Raw genomic sequence first — 21,129 nt, forward strand, 5'->3', positions numbered from 1 at the left:
ATATTAAGTATGTCCAATTTCAGGCTCCCAAAGCCTGGAGAACAAAGCTATTGAGTACATCTTAGTTCCTACACTGGGGCCTAATTTTTTTCCTGTTTTGAAAAAAAAATGATGTAAATGAATTCTCTGAAACAAAGATACATTTTGAGGAGGAAATGTGCTCCCAGTTTGTGGAAGTTTCAAAGGATTCCTTTTTTTTTTTTTTTTTTGAGACAGAGTCTCGCTCTGTCACCCTGGCTGGAGTGTAGTGGCACAATCTCGGCTCACTGCAAGCTCCACCTCCCAGGTTCATGCCATTCTCCTGCTTCAGCCTCTCGAGTAGCTGGGACTACAGGCGCCCGCCACCACACCTGGCTAATTTTTTGTATTTTTAGTGGAGATGAGGTTTCACCGTGTTAGCCAGGATGGCCTCGATCTCCTGACCTCGTGATCCGCCCGCCTCAGCCTCCCAAAGTGCTGGGATTACAGGCGTGAGCCACTGTGCCTGGCCAGGATTCTTTATATATATATATATGATTCAGTATGTAAAAATGATCGATTATGGTGTTGTGATGGGAGGTGCTGTGTTGGCACAGTATGAGCGAGTAGGGCATGGGCCAGATGCAGTGGTATATATATATATATCTATCTCACTATATATATATATATATATATATCTATCTCACCATATATATATATAAAAATCTTTTTTTTTTTTTTTACTTTTTACAAAAGGTAGGCTATGTTTATTAGAGTCACAAGCAGTTCACTGTCTCAGCGTGACTCAAGACCACAAAAAACCCATTTCTCCCTCACTTCATTCTGAGTCCTGGGGTTGAGACCTAGACTGGCAGGTGAACTGCCTGGGGCCCATTCACAGGTTTACAAGTTTCTCATTGAGGGCAATCTGTGACTGTGTGAGATTGGCCAGGTAGGTCACCATCAGCAGGTCATTGATGTTGCTGTTGAGCATGCTCTCGAAATCACTGGTAACTATTTTGGGTACTTGCTTAACCAGGCTTGTTAAGAAGTGGTCCACAGTATTGTCAGCTGACATCTTTCCAGACAGTACATCCTCTGCATATTGCAACACTGTGCCTAGGACATCCCAGATGCAAGCTGATGCCCCTCCTACTTGCTGCAAGTCACTTGAGAGTTTGATCCCTTAGTTGGGGTTAAAACAGGTCTTCATAATCAGGTCAACTCCAAGGCATTCAGTGTCATAGTATGTATATATCACCGTCAGAGGTGTGAACATCACTCCCATGGTCCTCCCAGGTACACCCATTAAAGTACTGACATAGGGTTTGATGCTCATGTGAAGGGGTGGGTTGCCCCTCCACACCTGTGGGTGTTTCTCATTAGGTGGAACGAGAGACTTGGAAAAGAAAAAGACACAGAGACAAAGTATAGAGAAAGAAATAAGGGGGCCCAGGGGACCAGCGTTCGGCATACGGAGGATCCCGCCGACCTCTGAGTTCCCTTAGTATTTATTCATCATTCTTGGGTGTTTCTCGGAGAGGGGGATGTGTCAGGGTCATAGGATAATAGTGGAGAGAAGGTCAGCAGATAAACACGTGAACAAAGGTCTCTGCGTCATAGACAAGGTAAAGAATTAAGTGCTGTGCTTTAGATATGCATACACATAAACATCTCAATGCCTTACAGAGCAGTATTGTTGCCCGCATGTCCCACCTCCAGCCCTAAGGCGGTTTTCCCCTATCTCAGTAGATGGAACATACAATCAGGTTTTATACCGAGACATTCCATTGCCCAGGGACGGGCAGGAGACAGATGCCTTCCTCTCGTCTCAACTGCAAAGAGGCATGCCTTCCTCTTATACTAATCCTCCTCAGCACAGACCCTTTACGGGTGTCGGGCTGGGGGACGGTCAGGTCTTTCCCTTCCCACGAGGCCATATTTTAGACTATCACATGGGGAGAAACCTTGGACAATACCTGGCTTTCCTAGGCAGAGGTCCCTGCGGCCTTCCGCAGTGTTTGTGTCCCTGGGTACTTGAGATTAAGAAGTGGTGATGACTCTTAACGAGTGGTGATGACTCTTCAAGCATCTGTTTAACAAAGCATATCTTGCACAGCCCTTAATCCATTTAACCCTGAGTTGACACAGCACATGTTTCAGAGAGCATGGGGTTGGCGGTAAGGTTATAGATTAACAGCATCTCAAGGCAGAGGAATTTTTCTTAGTACAGAACAAAATGGAGTCTCCCATGTCTACTTCTTTCTACACATACACAGTAACAATCTGATCTCTCTTTCTTTTCCCCACACTCATGCAGTGGTTCTGGAGACTTCTGACCACAGTGAGGTGGATGGGGTTGGGGGCCATCAGGCTGTAGTACTTATGAATCAGCACAGAGTGTTCTGTGATGTCATGACCTGTAGCCTACCAGTCCAGGATGAGCTCATTTTTTATGCAGTTCATACATGTTCTTAGCAAATTGCATGCCAACAGCCACTTCATCTTCTGACTCATTGTGCAGCACTGAAAACCAATTGGTGACCACCACTGAGTGTTTGTTGACAATTCCCAACAGGGTCCCAATAACTCAGGCAGCTCCCTCATTGCATCACTCTTAGCTGTCCACAATGGAGGCCAAAATGACAGGGTGCAGCCTGACCACACAGCCCCGGGGAAAGGGTCCTAGGATAGCAGGACCAGACAGAGCAGGCACTGGAGTCTGCGCTGGAGCTTGCGCTGAGGCTGGGGTCTGGCCCGGAGCTGCAGTCATAGCCGCAGTCATAGCCGCTGTTGCTGTAGGGTCTGAAGATAAGGCTGGCATTGTGGCCAGAGCTGGAGCTGTAGCCAGTGCTGGCGCTGGGGCTGGGAACGAGGCTAAGGCTGCCACTGGGGCTGGGTCCGGCATAGCTGGAGGAACACTTGCTGGTACCGCCAGGGTGGCCATCTTGTCAAGAGAGAAGCTATATATTAATTATTATTATTTTTTTTTTGAGATGGAGTTTCGCTCTTGTTGCCCAAGCTGGAGTGCAATAGCGTGATCTCAGCTCACCGCAACCTCTGCCCCCCAGGTTCAAGCGATTCTTCTACCTCAGCCTCCCTAGTAGCTGGGATTACAGGCGCCCACCACCAGGCCTGGCTAATTTTTTTGTATTTTTAGTAGAGACAGGGTTTCTCCATGTTGGCCAGGCTGGTTTTAAACTCCTGACCTCAGGTGATCCTCCTACCTCAGCCTCCCAAAAGTGCTGGGATTTACAGGCTGAGTGACTGTGCCCGGCCTTTTTTTTTTTTTTTTGAAACAGAGTCTTGCTCTGTCGCCCAGGCTGGAGTGCAATGGCGCGATCTCGGCTCATTGCAACCTCCGCCTGCAAGGTTCAAGTGATTCTCCTGCCTCAACCTCCCTAGTAGCTGGGATTATACTTATGCACCAACACATCTGGCTGATTTTTGTATTTTTAGTAGAGACAGGGTTTGCAATGTTGGCCAGGCTGGTCTTGAACTCCTGACCTCGTGATCTGCCCACCTTGGACTCCCAAAGTGCTGGGATTACAGGTGTGAGCCACTGCACCCGGCCAACAATGGTTTTTTGTTTTTTGTTTTTTGAGGTTCAGGACTGTGGCCAAGATATTTATCTTAAGAATAAGAGACATTCTTAGGGAATGTGGACAAACCCAGAGGTTCCTATGACTAACTAATACTAAGGACCAGGAGACCTAAGTGAATTAAAATTCCCTGAGGACAGGCCCTCCCAAGAGATCATGCTGACTCCTTGCCTCCTTGATGCACTGGGTGAGAGCACTGGTTGTCTAGGGCAGTCCATAGGAGTCGAGAAGGTGGTCTGCCTGCTGATCTTGTATAATATGATGTCTATCTGATGATATGTTACACTCTGTTATGTTATCTTCTTAGTCATCATGGCCTATAGACCCTGCTCCACAGTGTCTCTAAATGTATCTTTTCCATTTCTACTGCCATCACCCAACTACATGTCACCATTATTTCTTTTTTCTTTTTTTTTTTTTTTAATAGAGATGGGGCCTTGCTATGTTGCCTGGGTTGGTCTTGAACTCCTGGGCTCAAGCAATCCTCTCACCTCGGCCTCTCCAAGTGCTGGGATTACAGATGTGAGCCAGCACACCCAGCCCTAACATTATTTCGTGACTATGATACTGCAGTAGCCTCAACATTTATTTCTTTGCCTCCAATTCTCTCTCCTTTAATCCATTCTAAAGCCCACCATTAGAGTAATGAAACTAAATTAGACTATGCATCATGGTACTCTAGGGCTTAGTGGTTCCCAATTGCTTAGAAAAGTTCAAAACTCTTTGACTTTCAAAGCCCTCAATAGTATGTCCCCATCTTTTTTTTTTTTGAGACAGAGTCTCACTCTGTCCCCAGGCTGGAGTGCAGTGGCACGATCTCGGCTCACTGCAACCTCTGCCTGCCGGGTTCAAGCGATTCTCCTGCCTCATTCTCCTGAGTAGCTGGGACTACAGGCGCACACCACCATGCCCAGATAATTTTTGTATTTTTAGTAGAGATGGAGTTTCACCATGTTGGCCAGGATGGTCTCAATCTCCTGACCTCATGATCCGCCCACCTCAGCCTCCCAAACTGCTGGGATTACAAGCATGAGCCACCGTATCCAGCCTGGCCCCCATCTCACTTTTCTATATATCCCATGTTGTTAAACATTCAGGTTCATCCATTCAACAGTGGAGTGTCTGCCATGGGTCAGGCATGGCTGGGGTTACGAAGAGAAGTACATTAAGTGCTCTCATCAAGTGGACAACCAGAGAGAGTAATAAAATTGAAGAGTAGCCAGTATAGAAGAAGGGAAATCAGGAGTGTGTGGTACCCTAAAAAGCACAGGAAGAAAGTGTTTCCACACAAGAATGATCAACCAAGTCAAATACTGCTGAGAAGTATAAGGAGGCCTGCAAATTGACCACTGAGATATGGCAATGTAGAGGTCATAGATAACCTTGACAAGTTTCAGTGGTGAGAATCAAAGCTTCATAGGAGTGGGTTCAAGACAGAAAAGGAGGTGAAGAGGTTGCTATACAAAGGAACATCAGGCTGGGCACAATGGCTCACACCTGTAATCCCATTTTGGGAGGCCGAGACGGGAGGATGGCTTGACTCCAGGAGTTTCTACTAGCCTGGGCAACACTGAGGCCCCATCTCTGCCAAAAATAAATTTTAAAAAATTAGCTGGACGTGATGGTACATGCCTGTAGTCCTAGCTACTTGGGAGGCTGAAGTGCTCAGATGTTCAGTGCTGCAGTGAGCCATGATTGCACCACTGTACTTCAGCCTTGACAGAGCAAAACTCTGGCTCTGCTGGGCGTGGTGGCTCACGCCTGTAATCCCAGTACTTTGGGAGGCTGAAGCGGGTGGATCATGAGGTCAGGAGTTCAAGACCAGCCTGGCCAACATGGTGAAACCCCATCTCTACTAAAAATACAAAAATTAGGCTGGGCATAGTGGCTCACGCCTGTAATCCCAGCACTTTGGGAGGCCGAGGCGGGCGGATCACGAGGTCAGGAGATCGAGGCCATCTTGGCTAACACGGTGAAACCCCATCTCTACTAAAAATACAAAAAATTAGCCGGGCACCTGTAGTCCCAGCTACTCGGGAGGCTGAGGCAGGAGAATGGCGCGAACCCGGAAGGCGGAGCTTGCAGTGAGCCGAGATAGCGCCATGGCAGTCCAGCCTGGGTGAAAGAGGGAGACTCTGTCTCAAAAAAAATACAAAAATACAAAAATTAGCTGGGTGTAATGGCACGCACCTGTAGTCCCAGCTATTCAGGAGGCTGAGGCCGAATTGCCAGAACCTGGGAGGTGGAAGTTGCAGTGAGCCAAGACTGCGCCATTGCACTCCAACCTGGATGGCAGAGCAAGGCTCCATCTCAAAAAAAAAAAAAAAAAAAAAAAGGCCGGGCGCAGTGGCTCACATCCGTAATCCCAGCACTTTGGGAGGCTGAGGCGGGTGGATCACAAGGTCAGGAGTTTGAGACCAGCCTGGCTAACATAGTGAAACCCCGTCTCTACTAAAAATACAAAAATTAGCCGGGCATGGTGGTGCGCACCTGTAGTCCCAGCTACTTGGGAGGCTGAGGCAGGAGAACCGCTTGAACCCAGGAGGTGGAGGTTGTGGTGAGCCGAGATTGTGCCACTGCACTCCAGCCTGGGCAACAGAGCAAGACTCTGTCTCAAAAAAAAAAAATAAATAAAATAAAATAAAATAAAATGTATTTGAAACTCGGTGTCGTGGCTTGTAATCCCAGCTATGCAAGAGGCTCAGGTGGGAGGATCCCTTGAGGCCAGGAGTTGAAGACCATCCTGGATAACATAGCAAGACTTTGTTTCTTTTTTTTTGAGACAGAGTCTCGCTCTGTTGCCCAGGCTGGAGTGCAGTGGCACGATCTCGGCTCACTGCAACCTCTGCCTCCCGGATTCACGCCATTCTCCTGCCTCAGCCTCCTGAGTAGCTGGGACTATAGGCACCCGCCACCACGCCCGGCTAATTTTTTGTATTTTTTCTTAGTAGAGACGGGGTTTCACCGTGTTGGCCAGGATGGTCTCGATCTCCTGACCTCGTGATCTGCCTGCCTCGGCCTCCCAAAGTGCTGGGATTACAGGTGTGAGCCACCGTGCCCGACCAAGACTTGTTTCCTAACAAATAGGGCCAGGTGCAACGGCTCATGCCTATAATCCTAGCACTTTGGGAGGCCAAGGAGGGCAGATGGCTTGAGGCCAGGAGTTCAAGATTGGCCTGGACAACATGGTGAAACCCCATCTCTACAAAAAAAAAACAAAAATTAGCCAGGCATGGTGGTGCTGGCCTGTAGTCCCAGCTACTTGGGAGGCTGAGGTAGGAGGATCACTTTAGCTCAGGAGGTCAAGGTTGCAGTGAGCCGAGTTTGAGCTCCAGCCTGAGCAACATGGTGATACCCGTCTCAAAAAAAATAATAATAAATAATGAATAAAATGCAATTTATTTTAAAGTGAAACTTGCATTTCCTTTTTTAGCCTCTGTACAAGGAAAAATCATACTCTTCCTATTTCCTCAATCTCTTTCCACTTTACCACCTGATAAAACTTTACTTTATAAAGCATGAGAGCAAAGCTACCTCCTCCATAACACTTTCCTCTAGCTCTCTCAGCCCAAAGTGAATTTCCCAACCTCTTAACTCCAAAATGAAGTTGTTAATGCCTTGTGTAGAGCATACATTCCATCTCACATTATGGTTAGTTGCTGTACAAGATCAGACATTCCTTAAATAGAGAAACCATTTCTTATTCACTACAACCACAAAATGCTCTATCCTCGCCGCTCATACTATAAACTCCTATGGTTCTAGGTCCTGCCCAAAACATAAATGGGTGGTATGGACGCCGTATCACCTTACTAAACTGTGACATTTTGGGGATTAGGAACTTTTGGCCAAGAGGGTGACTCACGCCTATAATTCCAACACTTTATTTATTTATTTATCTTTGAGATGGCGTTTCGCTCTTGTTGTCCAGGCTGGAGTGCAATGGTGCACTCTCAGCTCACCACAACCTCCGCCTCCCAGGTTCAAGCGATTCTCCCGCCTCAGCCTTCCAAGTAGCTGGGATTACAGGCACATGCCACCACGGCCCGGCTAGTTTTGTATTTTTAGTAGAGATGGAGTTTCTCCATGTTGGTCGGGCTGGTCTCAAACTCCCGACCTCAGATGATCTGCCCGCCTTGGCCTCCCAAAGTGCTGGGATTACAGGTGTGAGCCACTGCGCCAGGCCTCATTTTTTTTTTTTTTGAGACCGAGTCTCGCTCTGTTGCCCAGGCTGGAGTGCAATGGCACTATCGTGGCTCACTGCAACCTCCGTCTCTTGGGTTCAAGCAGTTCTCCTGTCTCAGCCTCCAAAGCAGCTGGGATTACAGATGCGCACCACCACACCCATCTAATTTTGTGTTTTTAGTAGAGACAGGGTTTCGCCATGTTTCCCAGGCTGGTCTCAAACTCCTGGGCTCAAGCGATCCACCCACCTCAGCCTCCCAAAGTACTGGGATTACTGGCATGAGGCACAGAGCCCGGTCTGTAATCCCAACACTTTGGGAGGCCAAGGTAGGAGGATCACCTGAGTCCAGGAGTTCAAGACCAGCCTGGGCAAAATAGCGATACCCCATCTCTACAAGAAATAAAAAAATTAGCCAAGCATGGTGGCATGCACCTGTGTTCCTAGCTACTCGCGAGGCTGAGGTGGGAGGATCACTTCAGCCCAGGAGCCCAGGAGGTTGAGGCAGCAATGAGCTCTGATGGTGCCACTGCACTCCAGCCTGGGTGACAGGGCAATACCTCATCTAAAAAAAATAAATAAAAAGTGAGCTTGCTCACCTTTCCTATGTCTCTCAGCACCTTGCTTTTGAATTTTAGCTATTATTTTTACAGATCTTTTAACAAAAAGGCTGCTTTAATTAACGTTAACTAACATACATGGCATATAACAAGATCCTTGTTCTCAAGGGCTTTTACAAACGTCTAGAATCAAATGTGCCTTATTATCAGTACAAAAATAAATGGTGTCAGCTGGGTGCGGTGACTCACGCCTGTAATCCCAGCATTTTAAGAGGCTGAGGCAGGTGGATGACCTGAGGCCAGGAGTTTGAGACCAGCCTGGTCAACATGGTGAAACCACATCTCTACTAAAAATACAAGAATCAGCTGGGCTAGGTGGCTCACAACTGTAATCCCAGCACTTTGGGAGGCCGAGACAGGCAGGTCACTTGAGGCCATAAGTTCGAGACCAGCCTGGCCAACATCGTGAAAACCCCATCTCTACTAAAAAAACTAGCCAGGTGTGGTGGCGCACGCCTGTAATCCCAGCTACTTGGGAGGCTGAGGTACGGAATCGTTTGAACGTGGGAGGTGGAGCTTGTAGTGGGCCGGGATCGCCCCATTGCACTCCGGCCTGGGCAACAGAGCTAGACTCTGTCTCAAAACAAACAAAAATGGTGTCAAGACTCTCAGACGAGATGCTAATGGATTAAAGCGTATATGTAAATAGCGCCAAAGACTATGGAACAGAGATGGGAGAAGCAAGCAGGGAGGCAGGAATAGTTTAGCTGTGGCAGTTTTACCTTAGTCCACTTACATAAATAGTTCTTTAGGGTAGCACATGGAGCATCCTCATTTCCAAACATTGGACTGAGAGTAGAGAGCTGTGCAAAATAACCACAAGTCCCCAACTATGCCCTCTTAATTATCCCTATCATCTAACACTGTTGTTCCCAACCATCACTGAACTTCCCCGTCCTCTTCCTTCAACCCGTGTTCGTCAATGGTTGAAATTTTGATTTGGTAAAAAAAAACCTCTGGCGAAAACCAGCAAAAAGAGCTCGCAAATCAGGTCTCAGGGAAGCACAGAGGTAGCCACGAGAAGGCCCGAGGTGCACACGGAAAGAGCTCGAGCCCAGGAGGAGCGCGAGCCCAGGACACCAAGCGCTCGGAGCCGCCGTTACGTAACCGGCACCCAGAGCCTCCGAAGACCGGAAGGCCCCGCTCAGGCCCCGGCCCCGCCCCGGCCCGGCCGGGCAGCCGGTAGGTGCCGTGCGCAACCCTCCGGAAGCTGCCGCCCCTTTCCCCTTTTATGGGAATCCTTTTTAAAAAATAAGAGTTCGCTGACGCCACCCCGTAGGACTGGCCGCCCTAAAACCGTGATAAAGGAGCTGCTCGCCACTTCTCACTTCCGCTTCCTTCCAGTAAGGCGTCGGGGTCTTCCCCAGTTTTCTTAGCCAGGCGGCGGCGGCGACTGGCGATGTTCGGCCTCAAAAGAAACGCGGTAATCGGACTCAACCTCTACTGTGGGGGGGCCGGCTTGGGTGCTGGCAGCGGCGGCGCCACCCCTCCGGGAGGGCGGCTTTTGGCTACGGAGAAGGAGGCCTCGGCCCGGCGAGAGATAGGGGGAGGGGAGGCCGGCGCGGTGATTGGCGGAAGCGCCGGCGCAAGCCCCCCGTCCACCCTCACGCCAGACTCCCGGAGGGTCGCGCGGCCGCCGCCCATTGGCGCCGAGGTCCCCGACGTCACCGCGACCCCCGCGAGGCTGTTTTTCTTCGCGCCCACCCGCCGCGCGGCGCCGCTTGAGGAGATGGAAGCCCCGGCCGCCGACGCCATCATGTCGCCCGAAGAGGAGCTGGACGGGTACGAGCCGGAGCCTCTCGGGAAGCGGCCGGCTGTCCTGCCTCTGCTGGAGTTGGTCGGGGAATCTGGTAATAACACCAGTACGGACGGGTCACTACCCTCGACGCCGCCGCCAGCAGAGGAGGAGGAGGACGAGTTGTACCGGCAGTCGCTGGAGATTATCTCTCGGTACCTTCGGGAGCAGGCCACCGGCGCCAAGGACACAAAGCCATTGGGCAGGTCTGGGGCCACCTGCAGGAAGGCTCTGGAGACCTTACGACGGGTTGGGGATGGCGTGCAGCGCAACCACGAGACGGCCTTCCAAGGTAAGGGGGTTCATTAATCGCCAAGGCCTCACTCCCTTTTTTCCATCTCTCCCGGGACTCACCCGCCAAGGGTGGGTGGAAACCGAAACGAGTCAGTGTTGAAACGTGTCTCATCCTATTCCTGAAGCCAGAATATTCTGGCCATGAGTCATTGTTTCCGCCCATCTTGATTCTTTTGGAAATGGCAGCTCTTGTTCAAAGACCGGAAAGAGTGGGATGTCAATTTCAAGTGGGGTCGACCTGAGTTCTATAAATCCCAGTAGCGACTTTCCCGCCGCGGGTGGGCAGGCGAATCTTGCGCCGGTTTAGACAAAGGAGGCCGTGAGGACCTGCATGCTTTTCTTCCCCAGGCATGCTTCGGAAACTGGACATCAAAAACGAAGACGATGTGAAATCGTTGTCTCGAGTGATGGTCCATGTTTTCAGCGACGGCGTAACAAACTGGGGCAGGATTGTGACTCTCATTTCTTTTGGTGCCTTTGTGGCTAAACACTTGAAGACCATAAACCAAGAAAGCTGCATCGAACCATTAGCAGAAAGTATCACAGACGTTCTCGTAAGGACAAAACGGGACTGGCTAGTTAAACAAAGAGGCTGGGTAAGTTTGCCTTAAGGATGAAAGGGGCAGGCCGGGCGCGGTGGCTCACGCCTGTAATCCCAGCACTTTGGGAGGCCGAGGCGGGCGGATCACGAGGTCAGGAGATCGAGACCATCCTGGCTAACACGGTGAAACCCCATCTCTACTAAAAAATACCAAAAAAAAAAATAGCCGGGCGTGGTAGCGGGGGCCTGTAGCGGAGGCAGAGGCAGAGGCAGGAGAATGGCATGAACCCGGGAGGCGGAGCTTGCAGTGAGCCGAGATCGCCTGGGCGACAGAGCGAGACTCCGTCTCCAAAAAAAAAAGGGTGAAAGGGGCCTTGGAGTGGAAGTAGAATGAAGGATTTTTTTTTTAGAGAGGTGATAGCTAAAGGTTTTTATGACGCACGGCTGTTTGCAGGCTCTAACTAAAGGACCATTGTTTATTTGATGTTGATTTAAGTAGTGGATCCTTAGAGATAGTGGTATGGCGGTCTTGAATTGTATCAAAAATCTTGGTTTTCTCTAGGCTATTTTTTGTTCCAATTCAGTTGAATACTCTTCAGTGGAGTCAAACCATGAAAAAATAAGTCACCAGGGGAGGATAGCTGAAATAATTCCTAAGGCGCTTCCTGTTTTAATTGAGAAGATATGGGGTGGAGCCTGCGTTTTAAACAGAAACCAGATCCGATGCAGGATGTACTTAACTACGTTGAGAAAAACTGATCTGCGCAGTTGAGGTGTTACTGAAATATTAGGTGGCGGAGATTTGAGAATAAGGGTTTTCGTTTTTTACCTCATGGGAACTCTGGAAGTCCCTTTGTTAGGATAAATCCTAATAAGACGGAGATAGTACTGTAAAATGAAGTTTAACTGTCATGGGTGCCCGCTTAAGAAACTGAAGAACTTATTTTCTGTCTTTTTTTTTTTTTTTTTTTTTGCCCCGGGGTGAATAATAATTGGTTTACTATTGTTTTAGGGGAAAACCTTAGATATTTTAATTTACCTTCTCTCTGGATAGTAGTGTTGTTAAGAGAGCAGAAACCCATACTTGAAAATGTGCTTTTCTTTTTTGTTTTCTAGGATGGGTTTGTGGAGTTCTTCCATGTAGAGGACCTAGAAGGAGGCATCAGAAATGTGCTGCTGGCTTTTGCAGGTGTTGCTGGAGTAGGAGCTGGTTTGGCATATCTAATAAGATAGCCTTACTGTAAGTGCAATAGTTGACTTTTAACCAACCACCACCACCACCAAAACCAGTTTATGCAGTTGGACCCCAAGCTGTAACTTCCTAGAGTTGCACCCTAGCAACCTAGCCAGAAAAGCAAGTGGCAAGAGGATTATGGCCAACAAGAATAAATACATGGGAAAGTGCTCCCCATTGATTGAAGAGTCACTGTCTGAAAGAAGCAAAGTTCAGTTTCAGCAACAAACAAACTTCATTTGGGAAGCTATGGAGGAGGACTTTTAGATTTAGTGAAGATGGTAGGGTGGAAAGACTTAATTTCCTTGTTGAGAACAGGAAAGTGGCCAGTAGCCAGGCAAGTCATAGAATTGATTACCCGCCGAATTCATTAATTTACTGTAGTGTTAAGAGAAGCACTAACAATGCCAGTGACCTGTGTAAAAGCTACAAGTAATAGAACTATGACTGTAAGCCTCAGTACTGTACAAGGGAAGCTTTTCCTCTCTATAATTAGCTTTCCCAGTATACTTCTTGAAATAGAAAGTCCAAGTGTTCAGGACTTTTATACCTGTTATACTTTGGCTTGGTTTCCATGATTCTTTCTTTATTAGCCTAGTGTATCGCCAATAATACTTGACGGAAGGCTCAGTAATTAGTTATGAATATGGATATCCTCAATTCTTAAGACAAACAACTTGTAAATGTATTTGTAAAAATTGTATATGTTTTTACAGAAAGTCTATTTCTTTGAAACGAAGGGAGTATCAAATTTACATTAGTTTTTTTCATACCCTTTTGAACTTTGCAACTTCCGTAATTAGGAACCTGTTTCTTACAGCTTTTCTATGCTAAACTTTGTTCTGTTCAGTTCTAGAGTGTATACAGAACGAATTGATGTGTAACTGTATGCAGACTGGTTGTAGTGGAACAAATCTGATTGATAAACTATGCAGGTTTAAATTTTATCTGATTTTGGTAAGTATTCCTTAGATAGGTTTTTCTTTGAAAATCTGGGATTGAGAGGTTGATGAATGGAAATTCTTTCACTTCATTATATGCAAGTTTTCAATAATTAGGTCTAAGTGGAGTTTTAAGGTTACTGATGACTTACAAATAATGGGCTCTGATTGGGCAATACTCATTTGAGTTCCTTCCATTTGACCTAATTTAACTGGTGAAATTTAAACTGAATTCATGAGCTCATCTTTAAAGCTTTTACTAAAAGATTTTCAGCTGTTCCAAATGGAACTCATTAGCTATGTGCATATAAAAAGATCACATCAGGTGGATGGAGAGACATTTGATCCCTTGTTTGCTTAATAAATTGTAAAATGATGGCTTGGAAAAGCAGGCTAGTCTAACCATGGTGCTATTATTAGGCTTGCTTGTTACACGCACAGGTCTAAGCCTAGTATGTCAATAAAACAAATACTTACTGTTTTGTTTCTATTAATGATTCCCAAACCTTGTTTCAAATTTTTGCATTGGCATCTTTGGATTTCAGTCTTGATGTTTGTTCTGTCAGACTTACCTTTTATTTCCTGTCCTTCCTTGAAATTGCTGCTTGTTCTGCTCCCTCTACAGATATTTATATCAATTCCTACAGCTTTCCCCTGCCATCCCGGAACTCTTTCTAGCCCTTTTAGATTTTGGCACTGTGAAACCCCTGCTGGAAACCTGAGTGACCCTCCCTCCCCACCAAGAGTCCACAGACCTTTCATCTTCCATGAACTTTATGCTGTTAGCAGGTGGTAATACCATGGGTGCCGTGACACCAACAGTCATTGCTTTATCCTGTCTTTGGGGGAAATGTGTCAAAAGTCCCCTCAGGAATTTTCAGAGGAAGAAACATTTTATGAGGCTTTCTCTAAAGTTTCCTTTGTATATGAGTGTGCTCACTTAAATTTACAGAAAGAGGTGAGCTGTGTTAAACCTCAGAGTTTAAAAGCTACTGATAAACTGAAGAAAGTGTCTGTATTGGAACTAGGGTCATTTGAAAGCTTCAATCTTGGAACATGACCTTTAGTCTGTGGACTCCATTTAAAAATAGGTATGAATAAGATGACTAAGAATGTAATGGGGAAGAATTGCCCTGCCTGCCCATCTCAGAGCCATAAGGTCATCTTTGCTAGAGCTATTTTTACCTATGTATTTATCGTTCTTGATCGTAAGCCACTTATTTATATCATGTATCTCTAAGGACCTAAAAGCACTTTATGTAGTTTTTAATTAATCTTAAGATCTGGTTATGGTAACTAAAAAAGCCTGTCTCCCAAATCCAGTGGAAACAAGTGCATAGATGTGAATTGGTTTTTAGGGGCCCCACTTCCCAATTCATTAGGTATGACTGTGGAAGTACAGACAAGGATCTTAGTTGATATTTTGGGCTTGGGGCAGTGAGGGCTTAGGTCACCCCAAGTGGTTTGGGAAAGGAGGAGGGGAGTGGTGGGTTTATAGGGAGAGGAGGAGGCAGGTGGTCTAAGTGCTGACTGGCTACATAGTTCGGGCAAATCCTCCAAAAGGGAAAGGGAGGAGTTGCTTAGAAGGATGGCGCTCTCAGTGACTACTTTTTGACTTCTGTTTGTCTTACGCTTCTCTCAGGGAAAAACATGCAGTCCTCTAGTGTTCATGTACGTTCTGTGGGGGGTGAACACCTTGGTTCTGGTTAAACAGCTGTACTTTTGATAGCTGTGCCAGGAAGGGTTAGGACCAACTACAAATTAATGTTGGTTGTCAAATGTAGTGTGTTTCCCTAACTTCCTGTTTTTCCTGAGAAAAAAAAATAAATCTTTTATTCAAATACAGGGTGTGATATGGGTCTTTTCTCATCGACGCCTCTTTTTCCTTCCCTCTTAGGCAAACCTTTTAGAGAAGTCAGCTGAGCAAATATGTATAGGTGAATTCAAAGCAAAAGCCTCACAAAGCTGATTTGCCTTAGAGCAAAGGACAGTTCCTTTCTTCAATTCAAATTAGAGGTGTTGGGTTTTTAATTAAATATATTACTGCTGTACTTGGAGGAGTTCCTAAACCGCCAAGTAAAAAAATAAAAAACCTCCTTAAAATCAAAATTTCTGTCTTTATTTATTTATTTATTTTTTTTTTGAGACGGAGTTTTGCTCTTGTCCAGGCTGGAGTGCAATGGCACGATCTAGGATTACACCTGTAATCCTAGCACTTTGGGAGGCGGGGGCGAGAGGGGATCACCTGAAGGCAGGAGTTCGAGACCAGCCTGGCTAGGCTAACATGGTGTAACCCCGTCTCCACTAAAAATACAAACATTAGCCAGGCTTGGTGACACATGCCTGTAGTCCCAGCTACATGGGAGGCTGAGGCAAGAGATTCACTTGAACCAGGGAGGCAGAGGTTGTAGTGAACCGAGATTGCACCACTGCACTCCAGCCTGGGCAACAGAGCAAGACTCTGTCTCAAAAAAAACAAAACAAAACTGTGTATATTGGTGTTCCTTTTGTTGCAAACAATAAAACCGAATTCTGGATAACTTTTTTGTCTTGCCTTATTGCCCAGGCTGGAGTGCAATGGTGAGATCTCGGCTCACCGCAACCTCCGCCTCCCGGGTTCAAAGGATTCTCCTGCCTCAGCCTCCTGAGTAGCTGGGATTACAGGCATGCGCCACCACACCCAGCTAATTTTGTATTTTTAATAGAGATGGGGTTTCTCCGTGTTGGTCAGGCTGGTCTCAAACTCCCGACCTCAGGTGACCTGCCCACATCTGCCTCCCAAAGTGCTGGGATTACAGGCATGAGCCATTGCATCCAGCCTCTGTCTTGATTTTTTGAATCACCAGTAGTATGTTTTGTTTTGTTTTGAGGCAGAGTCTCACTCTATCGCCCAGGCTAGAGTGCAGTGGCGCAATCTCGGCTCACTGCAACCTCAGCCTCCCGAGTAGCTGGGATTACAGGTGCCTGCCACCATGCCCGGCTAATTTTTGTATTTTTAGTAGAGACGGGGTTTTGCCATGTTGGTCAGGCTGGTCTCGAACTCCTGATCTCAGTGATCCACCCGCCTCATCCGAAGTGCTGGGATTACAGACCTGAGCCACTGTGCCCAGCCTTGATCTTGAGGTAAGAGGGTACTGTACAGCAAGTTACTCTACCATAACACCTAAATAATACCTAAAGTTCAAGAGTTTTGATGTTCTTGGCAGCAGTGCTTTTCCCCTTCTATTTTCCAAAAGGAGGTAAAAAGAACAGTCAATTTCAAAAACCCCTATCCTTTATTTTCAGCTACCTTTAAAGTGAGCTGAATCACCATGGAAATGTGCAAATGTGAGGTTTGCATACTTGGTTTTAAGCCCTGAGCACCATATGCTAATCAGGATTCTGTACCTCTCTGCAGTCAGTTGCATTTCTATTTAAAAGTGCATTTTGGTTTGGAAGCCCGTTTCTGGAGCCTAACTACCAAAAGGCAGCAACTTTTTGTATCATTACAAATAAAGCTGTGTAAGTGCACTCCCAAGCAAAGGCGTGGTAGGAGAGTAGCGCCCACAGAGGACCCAAGCCCAAGTCTTGGCCTGAGTTAAGTTAGTGCTATTGCTCCCGTTGACGTTCTATGATGTGAAGCCGTTTCTGGTACAGTGTTCCCTTTCTCAGCACCTTAAAAGCTTGGATTTAATAGTAACTGGGTAACCTTAATCACTAGTCAGAATAATCAACACTTTGCCTTATTTGACACAACCAGACTTTCTCAGTTCCTGTTCTGTGTCTAGAGCAAGGTCTTCATACTGTTTTCTTTCACAAAATTTTTATTTAAAACAGTTGTGACAGCTGAAGGATTTTTTTTTACAAAATTAAAATGAAATAACTTGTAGAACTGGTGTGTAGCATGGCTCCAGCCAGATGCCCAAAGCACTGGCTATTAGTTTTTGGAGTTCAGATGGTCAGTTGAGTCTATCCTAGTGCTTCACTTGTTCAATCATTATGGAACTTTGTTTCTAGAACGCTGCCACTCTTCAAAGGCTTCTCAATTTCAAATTTGAAAACTTAATTCTCTCCCTCTTAGTTTCAAAGTTGTTACAGTGTTATCTTACCTATGTGAAGTATGTGGAAAGTTGGGGGCTGGGGATTTTCCTCCAGGCCAATTAAGAAACGGCTCTCAGGGCCGGGCGCTGTGGCTCAGGCCTGTAATCCCAGCACTTTGGGAGGCCAAGGCGGGCGGATCATGAGGTCAAGGGATTGAGACCATCCTGGCCAACATGGTGAAGCCCCGTCTCTATAAAAAATACAAAAATCACCTGGGTGTGGTGGCAGGCACCTGTAGTCCCAGCTACTCGGGAGGCTGAGGCAGGAGAATCGCTTGAACCCGGGAGGCGGAGGTTGCAGTGAGCTGAGATCACGCCATTGCACTCTGGCCTGAGCGACAGAGCCAGCCGCCGTCTCAAAAAAAAAAAAAAAAAAAAAAGGCACGGTGACTCACACCTGTAATCCCAGCACTTTGGGCCGAGGCGGAGGGATCACAATGTCAGGAGTTTGAGGCCAGTCTGGCCAATATAGTGAAACCTCATCTCTACTAAAAATAAAAAATTAACCGGGCGTGGTGGCCGGCACCTGTAATCCCAGCTACTTGGGAGGCTTAGGCAGGAGAACCACGTGAACCCGGGAGGAACCCTGGAGGTGGAGGTTGCAGTGAGCCGAGATCGTGCCACTGCACTTCAGCCCAGGTGACAGTGTGAGACTCTGTCTCAAACAAAATAAAAGAAATACCTCTCTGGTGCGGTGGCTCACGCCTGTAATCCCAGCACTTTGGAAGGCCAAGGCGGGCTGATCACTTGAGGTCAAGTTTGAGACCAGCCTGGCCAACACGGTTAAACCCCATCTCTACTAAATACACAGAAATATTAGCCATGGTGGCGGGCACCAGTAGTCCCAGCTATTCAGGAGGCTGAGGCAGGAGAATCGCTTGAACCCAGGAGGTGGAGGTTGCAGTGAGCCAAGATCATGCCACTGCACTCCAGCCTGGGTGACAGAGCGAGACTTCCTCTTAAAAAAAAAAAAAAAAAAAATGCTGGGTGTGGTGGCTCATGCCTGTAATCCCAGCACTTTGGGAGGCCAAGGCAGGCAGATCACCCGAAGTCAGGAATTCGAGACCAGCTTGGCCAACATGGTGAAACCCCGTCTCTACTAAAAATACAAAAATTAGCCGGGCATGGGGTCATGCACCTGTAGTCCCAGATTGCAGTGAGCCAAAATCACGCCACTGCACTCCAGCCTGGCGACAGAGCGAGACTCCATCTCAAAAAAAAAAAAAAAAAAAAAAAAAAAACACCTCTGAAAATTTGGTGTCCTTTACTAATAATTCTTGGGAAGTAGGAAAAGGATATACGTAGCAAGCTTTTGTTCCCACACTATACTTTGTTTATTTGCAGTTCCCTTCTTGACCTGCATAGAATAATAGTTATTTTCCATTGGGAAATGAGAAATCTTCAACATTGAGGTAAGCTGAGATTTTTTTTTTTAAGAGGTGGGATCTCACTCTATTGCCCAGGCGGCAGTGCAGTGGGACTATCACGGTTCACTGCAGCCTTGAACTCCTGTGCTCAAGCAATCCTCCCACCTCAACCTCCAAAGTAGCTGGGACTACAGGTACCCCACCATGCCTTGTGTTTTGTTTTGTTCATAGAGATGGGGTCTTGCTATATTGCCCAGGCTTGTCTATTTAGCAGGAGCTCTAGGCAGCCAGATGTTGAGAGTGTCTTCATTTTTCCATTACATGACAGTAGACTGCTTATTATGTATCATGAACTGTTAGATAATGGAATTATAAAAAGATCATTCTTCCCCTTAAGAAACTCAAAAAAAGAGGGGTGTGGTGGCTCACGCCTATAATCCCAGCACTTTGGGAGGCCAAGGCGGACAGATCACAATGTCAGGAGTTCGAGACCCGCCTGGCCAATATGGTGAAGCTCCGTCTCTAGTAAAAATACAAAAATTAGCCAGGTGTGGTGGTGGACGCCTATAGTCCCAGCTACTTGGGAGGCTGAGGCAGAAGAATTGCTTAAACCCGGGAGGCCGAGTTTGCAGTGAGCTGAGATCGGGCCCCTGCACTCCAGCCTGGGAGACAGAGCAAGACTCTGTCTCAGGAAAAAAAAAAAAAGAAAGAAACTCAAAAAAAGATTGGGGAATAGTTCAAAAGAAACATGACAACTAACTACACATGTCAAAAAGCTATAAAGGACATGGGGACATTTGCGGAAATTTATGGATTGTATAATATTAGTACTGTATCGATGTTAAATTTCTCGAGTATTATACCTTGTTTTTAGGAGATGCGTGCTAAAGAATTTATGCATAACAAATCCCATAATGAGAATGCAAATGTGGCTAGATGTTAAAGTTTGTGATCTAGCTGGGCGCAGTGGCTCATGCCTGTAATCCCAGCACTTTGGGAGGCTAAGGCAGGCAGATTGCTTAAACCCAGGAGTTTGAGACCAGCCCGGGCAGCATGGTGAAACTCCATCTCTATAAAACATAAAAAAAATTAGCTTGGCATAGTAGCACGTGCCTGTGGTCCCAGCTACTGGGGAGGCTGAGGTGGGAGAAGCTCTTGAGCTTACGAAGTCAAGGTTGCAGTGAGCTGAAATTGTGCCACTGCACTCCAGCCCAGGCAACAGAGTGAGACCCTGTCTTATAAAAAAAGAAACACACACACAAAGTTTACAATCTAGTAAGAGTCATAGACATGGACAGAAATAATTAGAAGGCACTGTACAAAGCATTATAGGGTTGGGAAAAACGAGGGTGACAACTTCTAGACGTAGAGGGTGGTAAAGAAGGCTTCATGAGAAATGTGAGGTTGGACCTTAAAAGATGAGTAACGAGGCTGGGTACGGTGGCTCATACCTGTAATCCCAGCACTTGGAGAGGCTGAGGTGGGTAGATCACCCGAGGTCACCAGTGTGGCCAACATGGCAAAATCCCGTCTCTACTAAAAACACAAAAATTTGATGAGCGTGATGGTGCACACCTGTAATCCTAGCTTCTTGGGGGGCTGAGGCCGGAGAATCATTTGAGCCCGGGAGGTGGAGGCTGCAGTGATCCGAGATCATGCCACTGCACTCCAGCCTGGGCAACAGAACGAGACTCAAAAAAAAAAGATGAGTAAGAAACACGTACCAAAGCATGGAATTGGGAAAGACCCTCTGGGTGTATGGAGATGGGAGAAGCAGGGATGGACTGTGTAGGTAATTTTCTTATTCCATCTTCCTTTCCTGCCTTCTTTCTCCGCTCGCCGCTCTTGGTCAGTGAATACTGTATGTCTTCAGTTTTCCCCATCTCAGGCCTTATATAAAAATATTAGAGCCAGGCGTGGTGGCTCATGCCTGTAATCCCAGCACTTTGGGAGGCCGAGGCAGGCAGATCACCTGAGGTCAGGAGTTCGAGAACAGCCTGGCCAACACGGTGAAACCCCATCTCTACTAAAAATACAAAAAAATTGGCCGGGCGCGGTGGCTCACGCCTGTAATCCCAGCACTTTGGGAGGCCAAGGCGAGCGGATCACAAGGTCAGGAGATCGAGACCATCCTGGCTAATGCGGTGAAACCCCGTCTCTACTAAAAATACAAAAAATTAGCCGGGCGAAGTGGCGGGCGCCTGTAGTCCCAGCTACTCGGGAGGCTGAGGCAGGAGAATGGTGTGAACCCGGGAGGCGGAGCTTGCAGTGAGCCAAGATCGCGCCACTGCACTCCAGCCTGGGCGACAGAGTGAGACTCCGTCTCAAAAAAAAAAAAAAAAAAAAAAAAAATTAGCTAGGCGTGGTGGCTTATGCCTGTAGTCCCAGCTACTCGGGAGGTTGAGGCACCAGAATCACTTGAACCCGGGAGGCAGAGGCTGCAGTGAGTCGTGATCACACCACTGCACTCCAGCCTGGGTGACAGAGCGAGACTCCATCTCAAAAAAAAAAAAAA

The 21,129-nt window shown here is 47.0% G+C and overlaps 1 protein-coding gene and 1 pseudogene across 3 annotated transcripts; one reads left to right on the forward strand and one right to left on the reverse strand.

The window, feature by feature from the left end:
- Positions 1–758: 758 nt before the first annotated feature.
- On the reverse strand, positions 759–9,369 carry LOC129029749 (eukaryotic translation initiation factor 3 subunit F-like; annotated as a pseudogene). Its single transcript, XR_010126072.1, has 3 exons — positions 9,100–9,369; positions 2,275–2,921; positions 759–1,297 (listed from the first exon to the last, which is right to left on the reverse strand). The product of XR_010126072.1 is annotated as a eukaryotic translation initiation factor 3 subunit F-like (transcript).
- Positions 9,370–9,433: 64 nt separating this feature from the next.
- Positions 9,434–15,009, forward strand: MCL1 (MCL1 apoptosis regulator, BCL2 family member). Of its 2 annotated transcripts, XM_054474478.2 has the most exons (3): positions 9,434–10,450; positions 10,801–11,048; positions 12,110–15,009. In XM_054474478.2, the coding sequence occupies exons 1-3, from the start codon at positions 9,763–9,765 to the stop codon at positions 12,224–12,226; spliced, it is 1,053 nt and encodes a 350-aa protein (XP_054330453.1). In that variant the 5' UTR covers positions 9,434–9,762; the 3' UTR covers positions 12,227–15,009. The 2 variants fall into 2 exon arrangements, with proteins under 2 accessions (XP_054330453.1, XP_054330552.1); XM_054474577.2 differs by lacking the exon at positions 10,801–11,048 and having other exon boundaries at positions 9,517–10,450.
- The last annotated feature ends 6,120 nt before the right edge of the window (positions 15,010–21,129 follow it).

This window comes from Pongo pygmaeus, chromosome 1, assembly GCF_028885625.2.
Source record: "Pongo pygmaeus isolate AG05252 chromosome 1, NHGRI_mPonPyg2-v2.0_pri, whole genome shotgun sequence".
Classification (NCBI taxonomy): Eukaryota; Metazoa; Chordata; class Mammalia; order Primates; family Hominidae; genus Pongo; species Pongo pygmaeus.

Excerpts from the sequence above, each read along its gene's own strand:
- MCL1 (XM_054474478.2), top strand. The coding sequence starts at position 9,763 with ATGTTCGGCCTCAAAAGAAACGCGGTAATCGGACTCAACCTCTACTGT. Across the intron at positions 10,451-10,800 it reads CCACGAGACGGCCTTCCAAG|GCATGCTTCGGAAACTGGAC; the intron begins GTAAGGGGGTTC and ends TTTCTTCCCCAG. Across the intron at positions 11,049-12,109 it reads TAGTTAAACAAAGAGGCTGG|GATGGGTTTGTGGAGTTCTT; the intron begins GTAAGTTTGCCT and ends TTTGTTTTCTAG.